This window comes from Jaculus jaculus, chromosome 10 (assembly GCF_020740685.1).
Source record: "Jaculus jaculus isolate mJacJac1 chromosome 10, mJacJac1.mat.Y.cur, whole genome shotgun sequence".
NCBI lineage: Eukaryota > Metazoa > Chordata > Mammalia > Rodentia > Dipodidae > Jaculus > Jaculus jaculus.
Window position 1 is genome coordinate 6,034,650 of NC_059111.1, and position 18,407 is coordinate 6,053,056.

Below are 18,407 nucleotides of genomic sequence, written 5' to 3' on the forward strand. Positions count from 1 at the left end.
TCCGGCTCTGACTTTTTTTTTAAGACAAGCTCAACAGACTGCCGTTTTTAATGTAAGAGTGAGAGAGCGTGAGAGGGAGAGGAAACTGGCACACCAGGGCCTCGAACCACTACAATCGAAATCCAGGTGTGTGCGCCCACTTGGGCGCACGTGCGACCTTGCGCACTGACATCACCGTGTCTGTCTTACATGGGAACTGGAGAGTGTTCAGGCAAGCACCTTAACCGCGAACCTCTCTCTCCAGCCCTCGATTTTGATTTCTGTTCCAGTGTGATAAGCAAGTGAATTACCATTGAATTAATATGCAATTTTTTTATTTGAGTCAATGTTTGGTGCCTTATGTGTATTTGTACAAATAATGTTACATAGTGTGGTGGTTTGATTCAGGTGTCCCCCATAAACTTAGGTGCTGTGACTGCTAGCTCCCCAGCTGATGGATATTTGGGAATTAAAGCCTCCTGGAGGGAGTGTATTGCTGGGGGCGGGCTTATTGGTATTATAGCCAGTTTCCCCTTGCCAGTGTTTGGCACACCCTCCTGTTGCCATGGTCCACCTTATGTTGGCCAGGGGGTGATGTCCACCCTCTGCTCATGCCATCCTTTTCCCCTGCCATTGTGGAGCTTCCCCTCAAGCCTGTGAGCCAAAATAAATCTCTTTTTCCCAGAATCTGGTCTTTGTTGGGTGATTTCTACCAGCAATGTGAACCTGACTGCAACACATAGGTTAATAAGAACTGACTTTAACATTTACCGTAAGCAAACTTAAATGCAATAAAGAAAAATATTTAACATTTGAAGAAAATCTTATACAACTGAAACAATCTCCTCCAAAAAGCTATGTTTACAGTTCTGACTTATCGTGAAGTTTTTTAAACTCTATTCCCCATGCACAAAATTACTCTTTCACACAGATAAGAGCACAGAGATGATACTGCACGCACATTAACAACTATTTAATATGTACATATACTTGCAGGGAAACCCCCTGTGGTTTAGTCATTAATATCCAGTTTTAACATTACACAAATGTCTGCTGTGTCTCGTTCACCATTCCTTCATACCTTACTACCAGCAAACACTTAAAAATTAAAGAGGTGGGCTGGAGTGATGGCTTAGCCAAAGGACCCAGCTTCAACTCTCCAGGACCCACATAAGCCAGATGCACAAGGTGACACATGTGACTGGAGTTCATTTGAGGAAGCTGAGGGCCCTGCAGTGCCCATTTTCCCTCTCCCTCTCTATCAAATGAATACATTTAAAACTTTTTTTTGAAGTTAAAAAACAAAATAAGGGGAGATCTTAAAGGGATGGGTAGGAATGATCTGCTAACCAAACAGGCCTTTCAATCACTTTCCCAGATTTTTTAAAACATTGTTTAAACTTTCAGAAATAATTTTTTTGTTTGTTTGGTTTTACGAGGTAGGGTCTCACTCAGGTCCAGGCTGACTTGGAATTCACTATGTAGTCTCAGGGTGGCCTCAAACTCATGGAGAGCATCCTACCTCGCCTCCCAAGTGCTGAGATTAAAGGCGTGCGCCACCATGCACAGCCAGAATTTTTTTTTTTTAAGAACTAGTTTTAAGCAGAAAATCACTGGCCAAGCATGCTCCTCATTATCCTGGGGATAATGACTGCTTCCTACTTACTGTCTACACAAGGTGTTCTACGTACTCCAATACGAGCCTCCTGTCCACACAAGCTGTGCTGCATAACCACATTCTAGCTGAAGGGATGTGATCAGAAGGTGTGACAATTTGACATCAGCAGAATGGTGCTGGCCCTGAACTAGGAAGTCCTTCCCATAGTACTGCACTGAAGTACTATAAAACTGTGGGCCAAAATCATGCTTTCCTCCTTTAAGTTACTTCTCTCAGGTATTGTGGCCATAGTGATTTTTCCCTTACCAGTCAGTGTATGGTGCCTTAAATTTGTAAGAATAACATTCACAGGAGTGCTCAGCACTGAAACATCTCTATCACACCTTCCAAGGCTCAGGGTCCATTGCTGAAGAGGTGGCGGAAACAATTTAAGAGCCAAAGGAAGGGAGGACTCCTTACAATATGCTCCTCCAGACATAAAATGGCCTGGATACCCATGACCTCACAGTGCCTGACACTACCTACACAAGACCATCATAATACGAGGAAAAGATGATATCAAAATAAAAGAGAAACTGATTGAGAGGGGGAGGGGATATGATGGAGAGTGGAGTTTCAAAGGGGAAAGTGGGGGAGAGAGAGAAGTATCATGATTTATTGTCTATAACTATGGAAGTTGGCAATAAAAAATAAATAAAAAGAATACTCTCATTAAGTTAATATGAATCCATCTCAGCATCGAACTTAGGCAAGTTTAAATTCAATGAAGAAACATTTAGCCTCTGATGAAATTCTTACAGAACTGAAACAGACATTCTCTGGATAAGAAAATGGAGATTTGAGCCAGGCATGGTGGTGCACACTATTAATCCCAGCAATTGGGAGGCAGAGGTAGGAGGATCACCATCAGTTCAAGGCCACCCTGAGACTGCATACTGAATTTCCAGGTCAGGCTGGGCTAGAGTGAGACCCTACTTTGAAAAATAAAAAAAAAAAAAAGGAAATGGAGATTCCATTTCTGACAATGCACGCACACGGTGATGAACCTGCTGAAACAGACAAATACCAGAGACACAAGATCAAAGACTGAGTTTCGATCAATTCAAGGAAGGCCGCCTGAAAGGGAGGCCCTGGTGAGACAGACACACACCGAGGACTGAGTTGAAGTGCATTCTGCCACTGAATGTCTGTGTTGTTTGATATTCCAATTAGCTTCATCTTAATTCATGAGGCAAACTTTTGTCAAGGACAGTTAAAGACTCAGTTGACTTCCTTTCACAGAAAGCTCAAACATATACTTCCAGCCAGATAGGGAAGGGTGTGTCTATAATCTCAGCTACTAGGAAGAGGGAAGCAGATCATAAATTTAAGGCTAAACTCAGCCACACAATGAACCTCAGGCTATCATGGACTATACAATTAGCAAGATGCTGTCAAAAGAAAGAGAGAAGCCTTTAATCCCAGCACTGCGGAGGCAGGGGTAGGAGATTTCCATGAGTTTGAGGCCACCCTAAGACTACATAGTAAATTCCAGGTCAGCCTGGGCTAGAGTAAAACCCTACCTTAAAAAAAAGAGAAAGAAGAAAGAAAAAGAGAAATGCCTTATCACTGGAGCAGTTTTGTATTCATTAGCTCATTTCCTGAATGTTTTCATTTACTTACTTTTTACTCATCCAAAGACCAAACTTTGGCTCCCCCCCACCCCAACCCATCAGTCACATTGCTAAGATGAAGACCTACACACAGAGCAATGACAGTCTTTAAAGACGGAAGCTTACAGACTCCACAACCTCAACATTAAACATCTGGGGTGCTTAAACAAGTGCTCTTAGCTGGGCGTGGTGGTGCATGCCTTTAATCCCAGCACTCTGGAGGCAGAGGTAGGAGGATTGTCGTGAGTTCGAGGCCACCCTCAGACTACATAGTGAATTCTAGGTCAGCCTGAGCACCATGGCCAACAGGCCAGGACTGTGACCAAGAGCACTAGTTCCACTAGTAGAGAAATGCCAGTAGTGATGTCTACTGTTTTGCATACTTGAGAAATAATGTATGTGAGTAATATGAACATGACAAATTAGGATTTACTTGTATTCAAAGCAAACTATCAAATATATTTTGATAGTTTTTCCAAGGAAAATCTTGTGGTTTCACAGTGCTACATATTATTTTTGTGTTTTTGATTTCATTTATTCTTGTTGTAATTATTTCCCTCATTCTGCCTGTGGTTTTTGTGTTGTTATGTTTGGTTTTTTGAGAGAGGGGCTCATGTAGCCTCGTTATGGAGCCAATGACGAGCTGAGCTCCAGGCCTTCCTGCCTCCGCCTCACAGCAGTGAGCCACCTCATGGCCCTGACACCTCAAGGTGTTCCTGCACACCTCAAGAAGTATCAGTATAGTACAAGGGGGTGTGACAGCTTCCACTACAACGAGCTCGCTTTACTTGTTACTATTTAAGTATCACTAACATTGAACAATTTTACCTGTCTGACAGTTTGTAAACGTCTACATAAGTAGTATATTTAGGAGAAAAAGACCCCTTTCTAAAAGCTGTGACATCACTGACATGAGTACGATGACAGCCAGGCACCAGGAAGAATATATGAATCGGATTTATGTTACCAGCGATCCCCATCAAGCTGCATCTCAATAAAATATTCCCAAGGATTGACAGTATTAAGCATGAAAGGCATCCTGTTACTAGATTTAGGATATAATCCTGAAAGACACAATCTCAAATGCCATTATCTTTCAAACTGTTAAAATCCTAACAGATCTAAACTCTCAAAAGACAAAAATCCCAAAAATGTAATAAAATTTTTAATTCTAAGACATTTATATTTTTAAAAGAGGATGGACTTATTTGAGAAATATCAGAAGACAGTACTAAACATTGACTAGGCCACTGCGAGCAATAAACACGCACCTGTGAGCCCGCACCACCGTGCCCGGTGCATTCAATAAACACGCACCTGTGAGCCCGCGCCACCGTGCCCGGTGCATTCAATAAACACGCACCTGTGAGCACGCGCCACCGTGCCCGGTGCATTCAATAAACACGCACCTGTGAGCCCGCACCACCGTGCCCGGTGCATTCAATAAACACGCACCTGTGAGCCCGCGCCACCGTGCCCGGTGCATTCAATAAACACGCACCTGTGAGCACGCACCACCGTGCGGTGCACTCAATGAACACACACCTGTGAGCACGCGCCACCGTGCCCGGTGCATTCAATAAACACGCACCTGTGAGCCCGCGCCACCGTGCCCGGTGCATTCAATAAACACGCACCTGTGAGCACGCGCCACCGTGCCCGGTGCATTCAATAAACACGCACCTGTGAGCCCGCACCACCGTGCCCGGTGCATTCAATAAACACGCACCTGTGAGCCCGCGCCACCGTGCCCGGTGCATTCAATAAACACGCACCTGTGAGCACGCACCACCGTGCGGTGCACTCAATGAACACACACCTGTGAGCACGCGCCACCGTGCCCGGTGCATTCAATAAACACGCACCTGTGAGCCCGCGCCACCGTGCCCGGTGCATTCAATAAACACGCACCTGTGAGCACGCACCACCGTGCGGTGCACTCAATAAACACGCACCTGTGAGCACGCACCACCGTGCGGTGCACTCAATGAACACACACCTGTGAGCACGCGCCACCGTGCGGTGCACTCAATGAACACGCACCCGTGAGCACGCGCCACCGTGCCCGGTGCATTCAATAAACACGCACCCGTGAGCACGCGCCACCGTGCCCGGTGCATTCAATAAACACGCACCCGTGAGCACGCGCCACCGTGCCCGGTGCATTCAATAAACACGCACCCGTGAGCACGCGCCACCGTGCCCGGTGCATTCAATAAACACGCACCCGTGAGCCCGCGCCACCGTGCCCGGTGCATTCAATACACACGCACCCGTGAGCCCGCGCCACCGTGCCCGGTGCATTCAATAAACACGCACCCGTGAGCCCGCGCCACCGTGCCCGGTGCATTCAATAAACACGCACCCGTGAGCCCGCGCCACCGTGCCCGGTGCATTCAATAAACACGCACCCGTGAGCACGCGCCACCGTGCCCGGTGCATTCAATAAACACGCACCCGTGAGCACGCGCCACCGTGCCCGGTGCATTCAATAAACACGCACCCGTGAGCACGCGCCACCGTGCCCGGTGCATTCAATAAACACGCACCCGTGAGCACGCACCACCGTGCCCGGTGCATTCAATAAACACGCACCCGTGAGCACGCACCACCGTGCCCGGTGCATTCAATAAACACGCACCTGTGAGCACGCGCCACCGTGCCCGGTGCATTCAATAAACACACACAATGCTTATGTGCAATAAAATCAATGCTGTAAATAATACACTTTCCTGCTGTCAAATTTGCAAATATGCAGAAAACAAATTTGAACTTGGTCTAAAAGTCATTTTTTAAATAAATATTTATTTGTGAGCAGACAGAAAGAAAAAGTATAAGAACAAGAATAAATCTTGGCAAGGCGTGATGGCGCACGCCCTTAATCCCAGCACTTGGGAGGCAGAGGTAGGAGGATCGCCGTGAGTTTGAGGCCGCCCTGAGACTACATAGTAAATTCCAGGTCAGCCTGAGCCAGAGTGAGACCCTACCTCAAAAAACCAAAAAAAAAAGAATAACTCTGGGCACAGCAGAGCTTCTTGCCACTGACAACTAAGTCCAGATGCATGCACCATTGCTTTCCGTGGGTACTGGGGATTTGAACCTGGGCTGGTTAGCCATTGCAGGAAAGGGTCTTTTAACTACTGAGCCATCTTCCTGGGCCCTAACAGACTTTCTATACCCTTCCAGAGTTCCTTTGCAGTTCTGCTCACCTACTTTACAGCAGGACACCCTCACGTTGGTACGGTAGCACAAGCCATAGAAACTGGTCTTACAAATTTCTAAGCCATGCAAAATAATCTCAGCAATCACTGCACAGTAACAATACTCTTATGACCTTTAAAATCGCTATTGAAGAGTCAAACTTTCTACCACTATTACGTAAGGGGATGAAGAATAGAATTATGTACTATACTGTAATTTATAAAATAACAACAAGATCCATGTTTAAAAATTCATGTTTTATTTCCTTGTAAATTGCCTCTTACATATCATAACAAAAAACAAATTCATTTTGAAAGCTTGATATTTAGGGTAAAAAAAAACCCACAGCAACAAAACACTATTATATATTTCAAATTCTGTCAGCACAAAATTCTCTAAACAGAAGAAAAAAAATAGAGGTCAAGCATAAAATTTTTCCCATATGCTTCCAAAATTTCTAAAAAAGAGATCATTTTCTCTGGTCACCACATTAACTATAAAAATAGACAATGGCATTTTCTCTCTGAGATTACTGACAATATCACCCTCCTTTCTAGAAAAAGCCTTTGTTCCTGTAATGAATGAGCCCTCATTGAGATGCAGAATCACAGGATAAGCTGCAGATCCTGCAAAGGCCAAACAGCACATTCTTTCACCAAGAGTGAGTCATGGGTGCAGAATATTCAGCCTGTTTAAAACAAAGCCAGTATTAGACCCACTGCCTTTCTTCCAGGTCCTGTGCATGCAAGCCTCTGGCTTTTGTTGTGCTGTAGAAAACAGAGTCAACACATACACTGGGCCACACCAGATAGGAGGCGGCCCTGGTTAACTCTCAGCCCCTTGCTGCAGGAGAGTAGTCACAGTCGGGTTCCCCACCCTCACCCCGCGCGGAACACCCACTTCTGCAGCCTCTCGACTTCCAGCACAGCTTCACCCCTATGCCACTCAGGCTAAGAACTTGACTATGACTAACGGTCACAAGTGGTCTTCAACTTTCTAACAGCATAAAACTAATCAGTAAGTTCAATCAAATAATTCAATTCTGATCCTATTAATTGGACTTAAAACAGAATGCCTCCAGATGCCAATGAGGCATAAAAATTGCTGTTAGCATCACATATGGAAGGCATCATCATAGGTGGAAAATTATCATTTATTCTCAAAACTTGCCAAAGTTAGTGAGAGCCAAGAGTAGAAAAGCATAGGATGGGGCTGGAGAGATGGCTCAGTAGTTAAAGGCAGTTGCTTGTAAGCCAGATGGCCTGGGTGATTCTTCTGTAACCACATAAAGCCAGATGCACGGAGGCACATGCGTCTGGAGCTAGTTCGCAGGAGCAGGAGGCCCTGGCACACCCATTTATATTCCATCTCTCAAATTAATTAATAAAAATAGTTCTATAGCCAGGCATGAAGGTCCATGCCTTTAATCCAAGCACTCAGGAGGTAGAGGTGGGAGGATTACTTTAAGTTAGTGGCCAGCCTGAGACTACATAGTGAATTCCAAGTCAGCCTGGGCTTGAGTGAGACTGTCCCTCAAAAGAAAAAAAAAGAAACACCAACCACATATATATATATGATGAAGAACTTGAAAAGCAAGACCAAGTAAGACCAAGTCCAATGTTTCTCCCTCTTCAAACTCTAGCTCACCCTCAGGTCAGGTTTGGGGAGGGTGGCCAGGCCAGGAAGAGGACTGACCCTGAGAAGGGGAGGAAGCTCACGATGGGTCCCCCGTCCACAAACCACACTGATCCTCGTTGAACAGAGGTGAGGGCACTGAGCCATGCATGTCATCCCTCGCCCATGATTCTTAGGAAGAAAGGTTATTGCCGGCAGCTAAAAGGCTCACAGGAGTCAAAATCAGAGGGACTGTTGCTTTACCGATGTGGGAGTGTGAGAACTCCGAACTCGCCGTGCGGCAGGACAGCACTTCCGCCCTGCTCTCTGCGTGCGCCGCGGAGCGCGCTGTTCTGACCAGGCACTCAGTCAAGGAGGCAGCCAGTCACTGACCCGGTTCACGAAGTGACGGTCAAAGGCCCGTCAGTTAAAGGACGGTCACCTACGGGGCTGTTGGGAGGTGGTGGAACCTGTCAGGTGCAGCTGAGGGAGGAAGCGAGGTGATGGGTTACCAGGGTACTGACACCCCGGCATTCCCACCGTCTTCCTTCAGTCTCCTTAAGGTAAACAAGCTCCCACCAGAGGCCAAAGTGACAGAGCCAACAGACCAGCAACTGAAATCCCGCAAACATGGAGCCAAACCAAATCTTCCTCCTCCTGTTTTTTAAAAAAGACAACATTGATTTTTATTTCTTCTTTTTTTATTTGAAAGCGACAGAGAAATCAAGAGGCAGGGCGGGGGAGGAGGGAGAGAGAGAGAGAGAGAATGGGCATGCCAGGGCCTCCAGCCGCTCCAGATGCATGTGCCCCCTTGTGCATCTGGGAGCTTTGAGCCTCCTGAGTTGTTTTGTTTTTTTTTTTTTGGTAGGGTCTCACTTTAGCCTAGGCTGACCTGGATTCACTCTGTAGTCTCATGGTGGCCTCGAATTCACAGCGATCCTTCTACCTCTGCCTCCCGAGTGCTGGAATTAAAGGTGTGCGCCCCCACGCCCGGCTCCCCAGTTTATGTCAAGTATTTTGCCACAGCAGCAGAAACCTAGCAGGAAACCTGCACGACTTGTCACTGAAACGCATGAGGCCTACTCGAACACTGACTGTTTCCATTCATTCTACTGGGGACAAGGCCCATGCACGAGGGAGCTGGCAGCTCCAGACAGAGACCCTTGCTGTTTGTTTCTTTGCGCTGTTCTTGTCTGAAGTTCCCACGCTGTGGCAGGGAAGAGGAAATGTATTGCAGCAGCTCCCGTCCTCACAGGTTCTTTCCTCTGGACCCGAAGTCCAGTCAAACGCCACAGGCCCGGCAAAGCCCTTCTAAGTCTTCCCACAGCTTTCTCGGTGTGCACAACCCCCACCCATCACATTCCGACATTCCTAAAGGAGGATCTGCCCTCGAGGTATTTCTTTAAAGTCTTAATCATTCCTGTACATTCATCAACCAACGCAAACTCGGGTGAATTTAATTCTTCAGCCAGCAACTAGCTTCTATACAGCTCTTGTTCAGAAGCCATCCACGATGCAAAGAACTACAAAATGCTGAGTCCAGAAACCCCCTGTGAGCCTTCATTCTACCTACAATGACCAGGAATCATTTACCATTTCTAATTGTTCCCATGAGGAACTATTTCAAGACACATTCAAAATTAAGGCCTGTGAGGGAAGGGTAGATTCTGGGATAAGATAGCTCCGTCAGGAAAGTACAAGGGTCTGACTTCAATCCCTAGAACCTGCATTAAAAAAAAAAAAAAAAAAAGGCCAGGCGTAGTGGAACATGCCTGAAATCCCAGCCCAGAGTTGTTGCCTTACTTCCTAAGTTTCAGGCCAATGAGGAACAGTGTCTTATGCCTGAGGAATGACACCCAAGGTTGCCCTATGGCCTCCACACGCGCGCGCGCGCACACACACACAACAAATGAAGGCCAGGGGCTGGGACAAGGGCTCCACGATGGCACCTGAAGCTATCACAAGCAAAGGCTCCAGCCCAATTGCCAGCACTGGGAAGAACGAGAGCCTGGGTGCTTTTCTATTTGCACATCAGTCTCACTCTTAGTTGTGTGAACTTATTTACCAATATCCCAAAATACAATTCCTGATTCCTAAAACGCACATGGTGTTGAAACCTGAACTCAAACTTTTGAGTTCAATCTTTTCACTCACAAATCAAATGTTTACAAACATGTTCCCAAACTCAAGCAACTCACAACACTGTGCTGAAAAGTACACTTAAAATCTGCATCCCAACTAAACTGCTAGATTTTATAGTAAGTTTCTGATTCAATCTCTTTGCGGTTTTGTTTTTGAGGCAGCGTCTCCTTGTGTAGCCTACAACTCACAACGTGGCCCATCCTGGCCTTGAAATTACAATCCCCCTGCATCAGCCTCTCGAGTGCTGGACTAAAGACATGTGCTACCATGCCCAGCTGACTCAATCTCTTCCTATGTAAAACAATCACTACAAACAGAATCAAGAAAATTGTAGCCAGGAATGGTGGCACATGCCTTTAATCCCAGCATTCAGGATGCAAAGGAAGGCGGATCACCGAGAGTTCAGGTGGACCACCAAGAGTTCAAAACTACCCTGAGACTACATAGTGAACTCCAGATCAGCCTGGGCTAGAGTGAGACCCTGCCTTGAAAACACACACACACACACACAAAAGCATAAATATATTTTCTAGCATGAGTTTCAGCATTGTTTCATGACATAAGCTTTCTGTTAGGTACTTCTGGAACCGGTGAGCAGACTGCTTACAGAATCTTATCTTTTGCAAAAGGCCAGTTTATGGTCAGGATGTGAAGCCTGGTGCAGTCAGGATGTTAAGCCAGTAAGGCAAGATTAGATGAACACCTAATTACATTCCCTCTAGGTTTCCTGACAACTCCTTGCCCTGGCCACATCCCCTTCCCCTTACAACCCTATATAAACCTACATGTAAGAATAAACTCTCGAGGCCATGACAAACATCTAGCATGGTCTCCTTCTTGTGTCTGTTTGCCTTATTTCATTCAGGTTGATTTTCACCTCGCTTCCTTGTTCGACTCCCGCTGGCCGGGGCAGAGTGGTGGCGCACACCTTTAATCCCAGCACTTGGGAGTCAGAGATAGGAAGATCACCATGAGTTCAAGACCACCTTGAGATTACATATTGAATTCCAGGTCAGCCTGGGATAGAGTGAGACCCTACCCGGGGGGGGGGGGGTATATGAAAAGGGTCTCATACTCTGAACAAATACTTGAGCACCTATAAGAGTGAAAGTCGAGTGACAAAACGAGCAGGAAGTAAAGCTAGTGGAGCAGCCACTGTGGAAATAATCAAAGTGAAGGCTTCTGAAAACCTCAGTACAGGGTGGAGGGGTGGCTTAGCAGTTTCCCGGCACTCGGGAAGCAGAGGTTAGGAGGATTGCTGGGGGTTGAAGGCTAGCCTGGAACTACAGAGTGAATTCCAGGTCAGCCTGGGCTAGAGTGAGACTCTACCTTGACAAAACAAGTAACAAAACTAAGAACAGATATACTGTTCGACCCAACTGCACCTGCACATCCAAGTTCATGTCTGCTCTTTTCACAAGAGCAAAGAACTGAAACTAGTCCAGATAGCCATCAATGTGAAATGTCCAATAAATATATATAATTGAATTTCTCTTATTTATTTTGGTTGTTTGAGGTAGAGCTGCACTCTAGTCCAGGCTAACCTAGTCACTCAGTAGTCTCAGGGTGGCCTTGAACTCATGGAAATCTTCCTACCTCTGCCTCCCAAGTGCTAGAATTAAAGGTGTGTGCCACCATGCTCAGCTGAATTTTAATTCACCTATAAAGAAAAGTAAAATTATGAAAATTTGCAGAAAAATGGATGTAGCTAGAAAATATTTATAGAGAATTAGTCTGTGCTCAGAAAGACAAATACCTCATCTTCTCTATCACATGATCCCTAAATGTTAAATATGTATAGTTAGGTAGATCAAAGTGCATGTTGAAGCCAGGCTGCCAGAAGAGGGCCTATGAGATGAATGGGAAGGAGGAGTGAGTCAAGGAAGGAGAGTGAGGACAGTCATAGAACACAAGGGTTATGAGAGGAGGAAGGGAAACTTGGAGGGAGAGGGCCAAAGAGGAAGATAGGAGGGAAAGGCAGAGAGGACTTTGCATCTGAACTGAACAGGTATATTACTTGTGTTAGTTTCTTCAATACATAGTCACATAGTACTTTCAGTGAATTGGATATTCCAAGTAAAAATACATTTTAAACAAAGTAAGAGGGATGAACAGAAAAAGAAAAAGAAAAAGAAAACTAAGTTATATTTAGTATCATTGTTCCCCAGGGCTAACTGATCATCTGAGGAAAAAGAAATGACATAAAATCAAGATAACTTGAGAGCCCAGCGTGGTGGCGCACGCCTTTAACCCCAGCACTTGGGAGGCAGAGGTAGGAGGATCGCAGTGAGTTCGAGGCCACCCTGAGACTAGAGTGAATCCCAGGTCAGCCTGGACTAGAGTAAGACCCCTACCTTGAAAAAAAAAAATCAAGATAACTAGAAGTTTTATGGGATGTACCAAAGGCAAAACATAATGGTATTGTAATAAAGAAATAGAAGAAAAAGTAGGATGGAAGTAAAGACTATATACATAGGAGGTGGAAAAGAAAAGAGCAGACATCACACCCAGTAGAGGGTACTGACGGAAAGTATAAAGCCCAAGAAGTATAGTATGATGGAAAGGAAAAGATAATCTGTCAAGTCACTCTTCCTCTCTTGTTCCCAAAAGGCCTAGCTTGCTTTTGAGAAGACATTCCAGGGACAATACTTCAGCACTTCATTATTTGTGAAGGCCCTGCTGCACAGGTAAGTGATATTTGGAATATTACAGGAGCAACAGATACAGGAAGCTGTATTTGGAGAATCAGACAATTCCACAGTGGAGATAAGCCTGCAAAAAAGATCACATTACTAAGAAAATTTCAAAGCAAGACACAGCCAGGAAGATAAAAACCCTGTCAGCAGTAAGGAAGACAAAAGAATTCACGAGCTGCTTATGAGGGAGGACGTGGCTGGAGGGAGATGCAGAGCTGGAACTACCAGAGGGGAAGCTGGGAAAGGTAGGAAACACAGAGGAGATGAATACTTTCTCAAGTGAACAGCACCCATGCATCTGTGAGGAAGCCAATGATAGTGTAATGACACTACTATGCTACAGCAATCCAGCACCTGCAGTAATAAGCAGCTGGACAGACAGAAGTACAGAAACTGTCAGAGCTAGGCAACAAAATTAAAGAGCTACTAGGCCGGAGACTGACATTAGCAACAATAACTCCTTCTTTGTAGGAAAGAAAATGAAGCCAGAAAGATGCTGCTAAGTTGGGAAGTAACAAACATGGAGAAAGCAGCCTCACTACAGCAACAGAAAGTTTCCAAGGAGCACGCCAATCAGAGCCAATCAGAGCGCCCCAGGGCTGCTCCAACAGCACAGTCTCATGACGGGACGGCTCTGCGCACAGAGACCACGGTACAATTAACAGGTGAGGTCTAAATATATTTCCTCGGCTGGAGAGAGCATACCAGTTAAGGCACTTGCCTGAAAAGCCAAAGGACCCAGGTTCAATTCCCCAGGACCCAGGTAAACCAGAGCATAAGAGGGCACATGTGTCTGTAGTTTGTTTACAGCAGCTAGAGGCCCTGGTGCACCCATTCTCTCCCTATCCCTCTCATAAATAAATAAATAAATAAATAAATAAACAAACAAACAAACAAACAAACAAACATTTTCTATTCTTAAGACACAAGACAATTGTCCCAACAAATTATCTTCAAACTGAACTGGGGAGATGGCTCAGCAGCTAAAGGTGCTCGTTTACAGAGCCTTTCAGCCTGACTTCCATTTCCCAGTACTCCTGTGAAAGCAGATGCATAAAGTGGCACACACCTGGAGAGCATTGTCAGTGGCAGAAGGCCCTGGCGCGCGCGCGCGCACACACACACACACACACACACACTCTTGTTGCAAATAAATAAAAATACATTTAAAAATTATCCCCAAGTCCATGGCACAGGACAAAAGACACAGGAAACCTGGACTGTAACCAAGTGAGCTCAAGTATTCTCTCAAGATTCCAAAAAGAAGCAAATTACAAATACCTACAATATCACACCAACACCCACAGAGAGAAGCACCTCGGGTGGCAGCAGTGCTGCGCTTAAGGACCGCGCTCGAGAGGGCTTCACACGACCCAGACTGCTGGAATCAGAATACGGCGTTTCCAGTGCAACTGGGCTTCAATGACTCGGTGCACACGGAATTGGCTGTGTCATATCAACAGAGGAAGACTGACAAGACAATTGCCACCTTGTACAGATCCATGACTCTTTAAGTGGAGGATTTGCTTATTAGATGCTATTTCCCAGCCCAGTTAAAAAATTTAGGAAAGAGGCCGGGCATGGTGGCGCATGCCTTTAATCCCAGCACTCAGGAGGCAGAGGTAGGAAGACTGCCATGAGTTCGAGGCCACCCTGAGACTCCACAGTGAATTTCAGGTCAGTCTGGGCTAGAGTGAGACCCTACCTCGAAAAACCAAAAAAAAAAAAAAAAAACAACCATTAGGAAAGAAAACAGCTCAGGCTGCACTGATCTCCACACAGCTCTGATAATTCCTGGCCTCTGCACCAGACTCTCATCTGGTGAAATTTAAGTACTTACTAATGTCATCTTCGTGGTAGATGACAGAGTGAAACGGTAGCACTCGATCTTTAATGTATCTCTCCACTGGCTCAATGTAAAATGTGCCACCGCGAGTCTGGATGAATCCTTCGAATCTTCCATCAATAACAGACCCGTGACTAAAGCTTCCTTCTTCACCTGGTGATGAAAGCACATGAACGTGAAATTATGGGGTTGGATAGATGGCTTAGCAGTTAAGATATTTTCCTGCGAAGCTTAAGGACCTAGGTTTGATTCCCCAGTACCCACGTAAGTCAGATGCACAAGTTAGCTCATGAATCTGGAGTTTGTTTGAGCAGCTGGAGGCCCTGGCATGCCCATTCTCTCTCCCTCCCTCTCTACCCCGCCCTCCTCTCTCTGCCTCCTTCTCTCTCTAATAAATAAAACAGATTTTAAATTCTTATTTTTTAAGTATCCTGAGTACAAATTTATAGAGAAATTAATTTTCCATAAATGTATCAAGTTACATCTGAGACATGAACAATAGTCACTCCTCAGTTAAAACATATATACAACAACGAAAACTACAGAGCTGGAGAGATGGTTCAGTGGTTAAAGAGCTTGCTTGCAAAATCTAACAGCCCAAGTTCAATTCCCCAGTATCCACATAAAGCCAGATGCACAAAGTGGGGCATTAATTTGGAGTTCATTTGCAATGGCTAGAGGCGCACCCATTCTCCCTCTCTCTCTCTCTGTCTCTGCTTACAAATAAATAAATAAAATTGAATATTTTGGGGGGAAAAAAAAACCTATGGCATCTGTTTTACTGGCAGTTACACTCCCAGCACCTAGCATAGGCCTGACATGAAGAGTAATCAAGCAAAAGTTGTTACATTAGCTTAAACTCAGAAACAAAACAAGCAGATCCAATAGCAAACTATATTCTTTGGAATAAAGATATTCAAATGACTTCAGAGACTTTTCCTTTAATGACTGCAAGGGAAAAGCTCCCTCCTGCCCTGACTCTGCCCCTGAGTCTTTGGCCTCTTTGCCATGTTTAGATTCTGTACAGTAGCAAATACTTGAGAAATCATTTGAAAAAAACTGTACCAACAATCCTTTTTTAGATATTGGCTAAAAAAGCTGGGCATGTAAAACCAGCAACTCACAAGCCTGAGACAGGAGGATTGCTGTAAGTACCAGGTGAATCTGGGCTACATGCTGTGTTCCAAGCCATATATACATGGGCTATGGAGTAAAATTTTATCTCAAAAAACAAAACAAGACATTGGACAGATATGTCCCACTGTCCCACTCTTCCCTAGTGATGAAAATAACAGGGAAGCCGGGCGTGGTGGCACACACCTTTAATCCCAGCACTAGGGAGGCAGAGGTAGGAGGATTGCCGGGAGTTCAAGGCCACCCTGAGACTATATAGTTAATTCCAGGTCAGCCTGGGCCAGAGTGAGACCCTACCTCGGAAAAATAAATAAATAACAGGGGGGAAAATGAAGTTTTGACCCTAGATATGATCATAGAATCTGAGTACAAAAATCAAGGGTCACAAAGGAATAGAAAACAGGGTAGGGGGCGTTTTTCTTTCGTTTTACTCAGCTCTACCCTCCAAGAGTCCTGGGCGCAGGGCCTCCTTCGTGCTGCACAGCCGCAGCCACGTCCACAGTTATCACCGCTCTGTTCTGCTTTTGTTCAGAGGTGGCATCTCAGCTATGCTGCCCAGACTTACCAAGAACCATTGGGCTCAAGAAGGAACTGAAGGAGGGACCAACCTACAGGTTTGCCCAGAATTGATTAATTAATCAATTTGTTTATTTTTGCAGAAAGGGTCAAATTTTGGACCTTTTGAGTATTAGGTACATTTTCTACTTGCTGTGATATACCTCCAGCCCTGTGTGACAAATCCTAGTAGAGATTACTATCAGCTAGTAGATTTTTAATTAATCATAATCTAAAAATAAGATCACAATATATACATATTTTAATTTATTTATGTGTGTGTGTGCATGTGGATGGGTGCACCAAGGTCTCTCACTGATGCAAACCAACGCCTGTCTGGCTTCAGGTGGGGGGTTGGAGAACTAAACCTGGGCCAGCGTGTTTTGCTAGCATGTACCTTTAACCATGGAACTATGTCCCCAGCTCCTTTTTGTAGTTTCTGAAACTATGTCTTCCTATGTAGCCCTAGCTGGTTTTGAACTCATGAACCTCTTGAGTACTGGGATTACAGATATGTGTGTCCATATATCTTAAATGAGTTCATTTTTATCTGCAAACTCACTTACCGTCTTGTATTTTTGGTGACCAGTGCCAAGAGTAAAGGGGCAAAAAGACTACATATACTATTATTATACCTACTATCCAGAAAGATAAACGGCCAAGAAAATGACAGAACACCATCATCTGGCATTTATAAACTAACCTGACCAAAAAACCAAAAACCACTTTCCTTTGGTAATAGAATTATAAAAGTGCAAAAAACTTTGAATAACTCAAGTTAGTCCTCAAAAGGCCTCGTTTGTCCAGTGTAATCCAAATAAAAAAGCATTTCTTTAGGCACCTAATTTCTAATTTGCAGAGCAAAATTTCCAAGTTCGTCTCAGAAACAAGGCCATCCTAAATGGTACAAATGTGTTCGGAACACTCCCTTCTCCAGGGTCCCAGACTTCCTCAGCTTTTATGAAGACCCAAGTTGAGCTGTTCTTCCGACAGTTCTGTCACAGGAAACTTCCCACTGGGCCAGGTATTCTTCCCAACCCCTTGTCAAACTGGTTTAGTTTAAAAAACAAAAAAGTGTCAGAACTATCAAGAAAACCACATAGATTCTGAGAAAAGAAGGGCCTAGGGACATTTTCCTATGTAATTGTCATGTTGCTTTTGGACAAGATGATCTTTACAGTTTACTTTCTTATTTTCCCCATTACAGTTTGTAAAAAATGGGGTGGAGAAATGGATTAGTGCTCAGTTACCTGCTTGCAAAGCCTGCTAGCATAGGCTTGGTTCCCCAGCACCTACATAAACCCAGAAGCACCAACTGGAGCCTTTATCTGGAGTTCACTGGCAGGGGCAAAAGGCTCTGGCACACCCATTTTTTCTCCCCACCCCTCCCACTTCAATAATATTTTTTAAAATGCTATGAATGATAAAAGACATTAATTTTTTTTGAAAAGACAAAAAAAAGGGAAAGAATGTGCTAGAGAGATGGATCAGTGGTTAAGGTATTTGCCTGCAAAGCCTAACAACTCAAGTTTCCCCAGTACCCACATAAAGCTAAATGTACAAGATGGCACGTGTGTCTGGAGTTCATTTACAGCTGGAGGCCGTGGCACACCCATATTCTCTCTCTCTGCTGGGCATGATGTGCATACTTTTAATCCTTGCACTTAGGAGACAGAGGTAGGAGAATCATTGTGAGCTCAAGGCCAGCCGGAGACTACATAGTCAAGGTTGGCCTGGGCTACGGCAAAACATTACTTCAAAAAAAATTGTGTTTTGAAAACTCTGGTTAGACATTATGGTACATTCCTATACTCTCATCACTAAGGAGACAGAGGCAGGAGGATTGCTACAGGTCTAGGTCAGCTTAGATTGCATAGCAAAACCCTGTCTCAAAAAAAGAACTCAAAAGAGAAAAATACATGCTCAGCTCTTAACATCTGTTAGTAGTGAGAGTGAAAACTGTACACCTT

At 44.8% G+C, this 18,407-nt stretch overlaps 1 protein-coding gene across 1 annotated transcript in view; it reads right to left on the reverse strand.

Moving 5' to 3' along the window:
* Positions 1–18,407, reverse strand: part of Adam10 (ADAM metallopeptidase domain 10) — a 129,492-nt gene that overhangs the window by 48,835 nt on the left and 62,250 nt on the right. Inside the window, exon 4 of the mRNA XM_004662431.2 lies at positions 14,743–14,901. Within this exon, the coding sequence (XP_004662488.1) occupies positions 14,743–14,901 (159 nt within the window). The remainder of the gene's footprint in view (positions 1–14,742; positions 14,902–18,407) is intronic.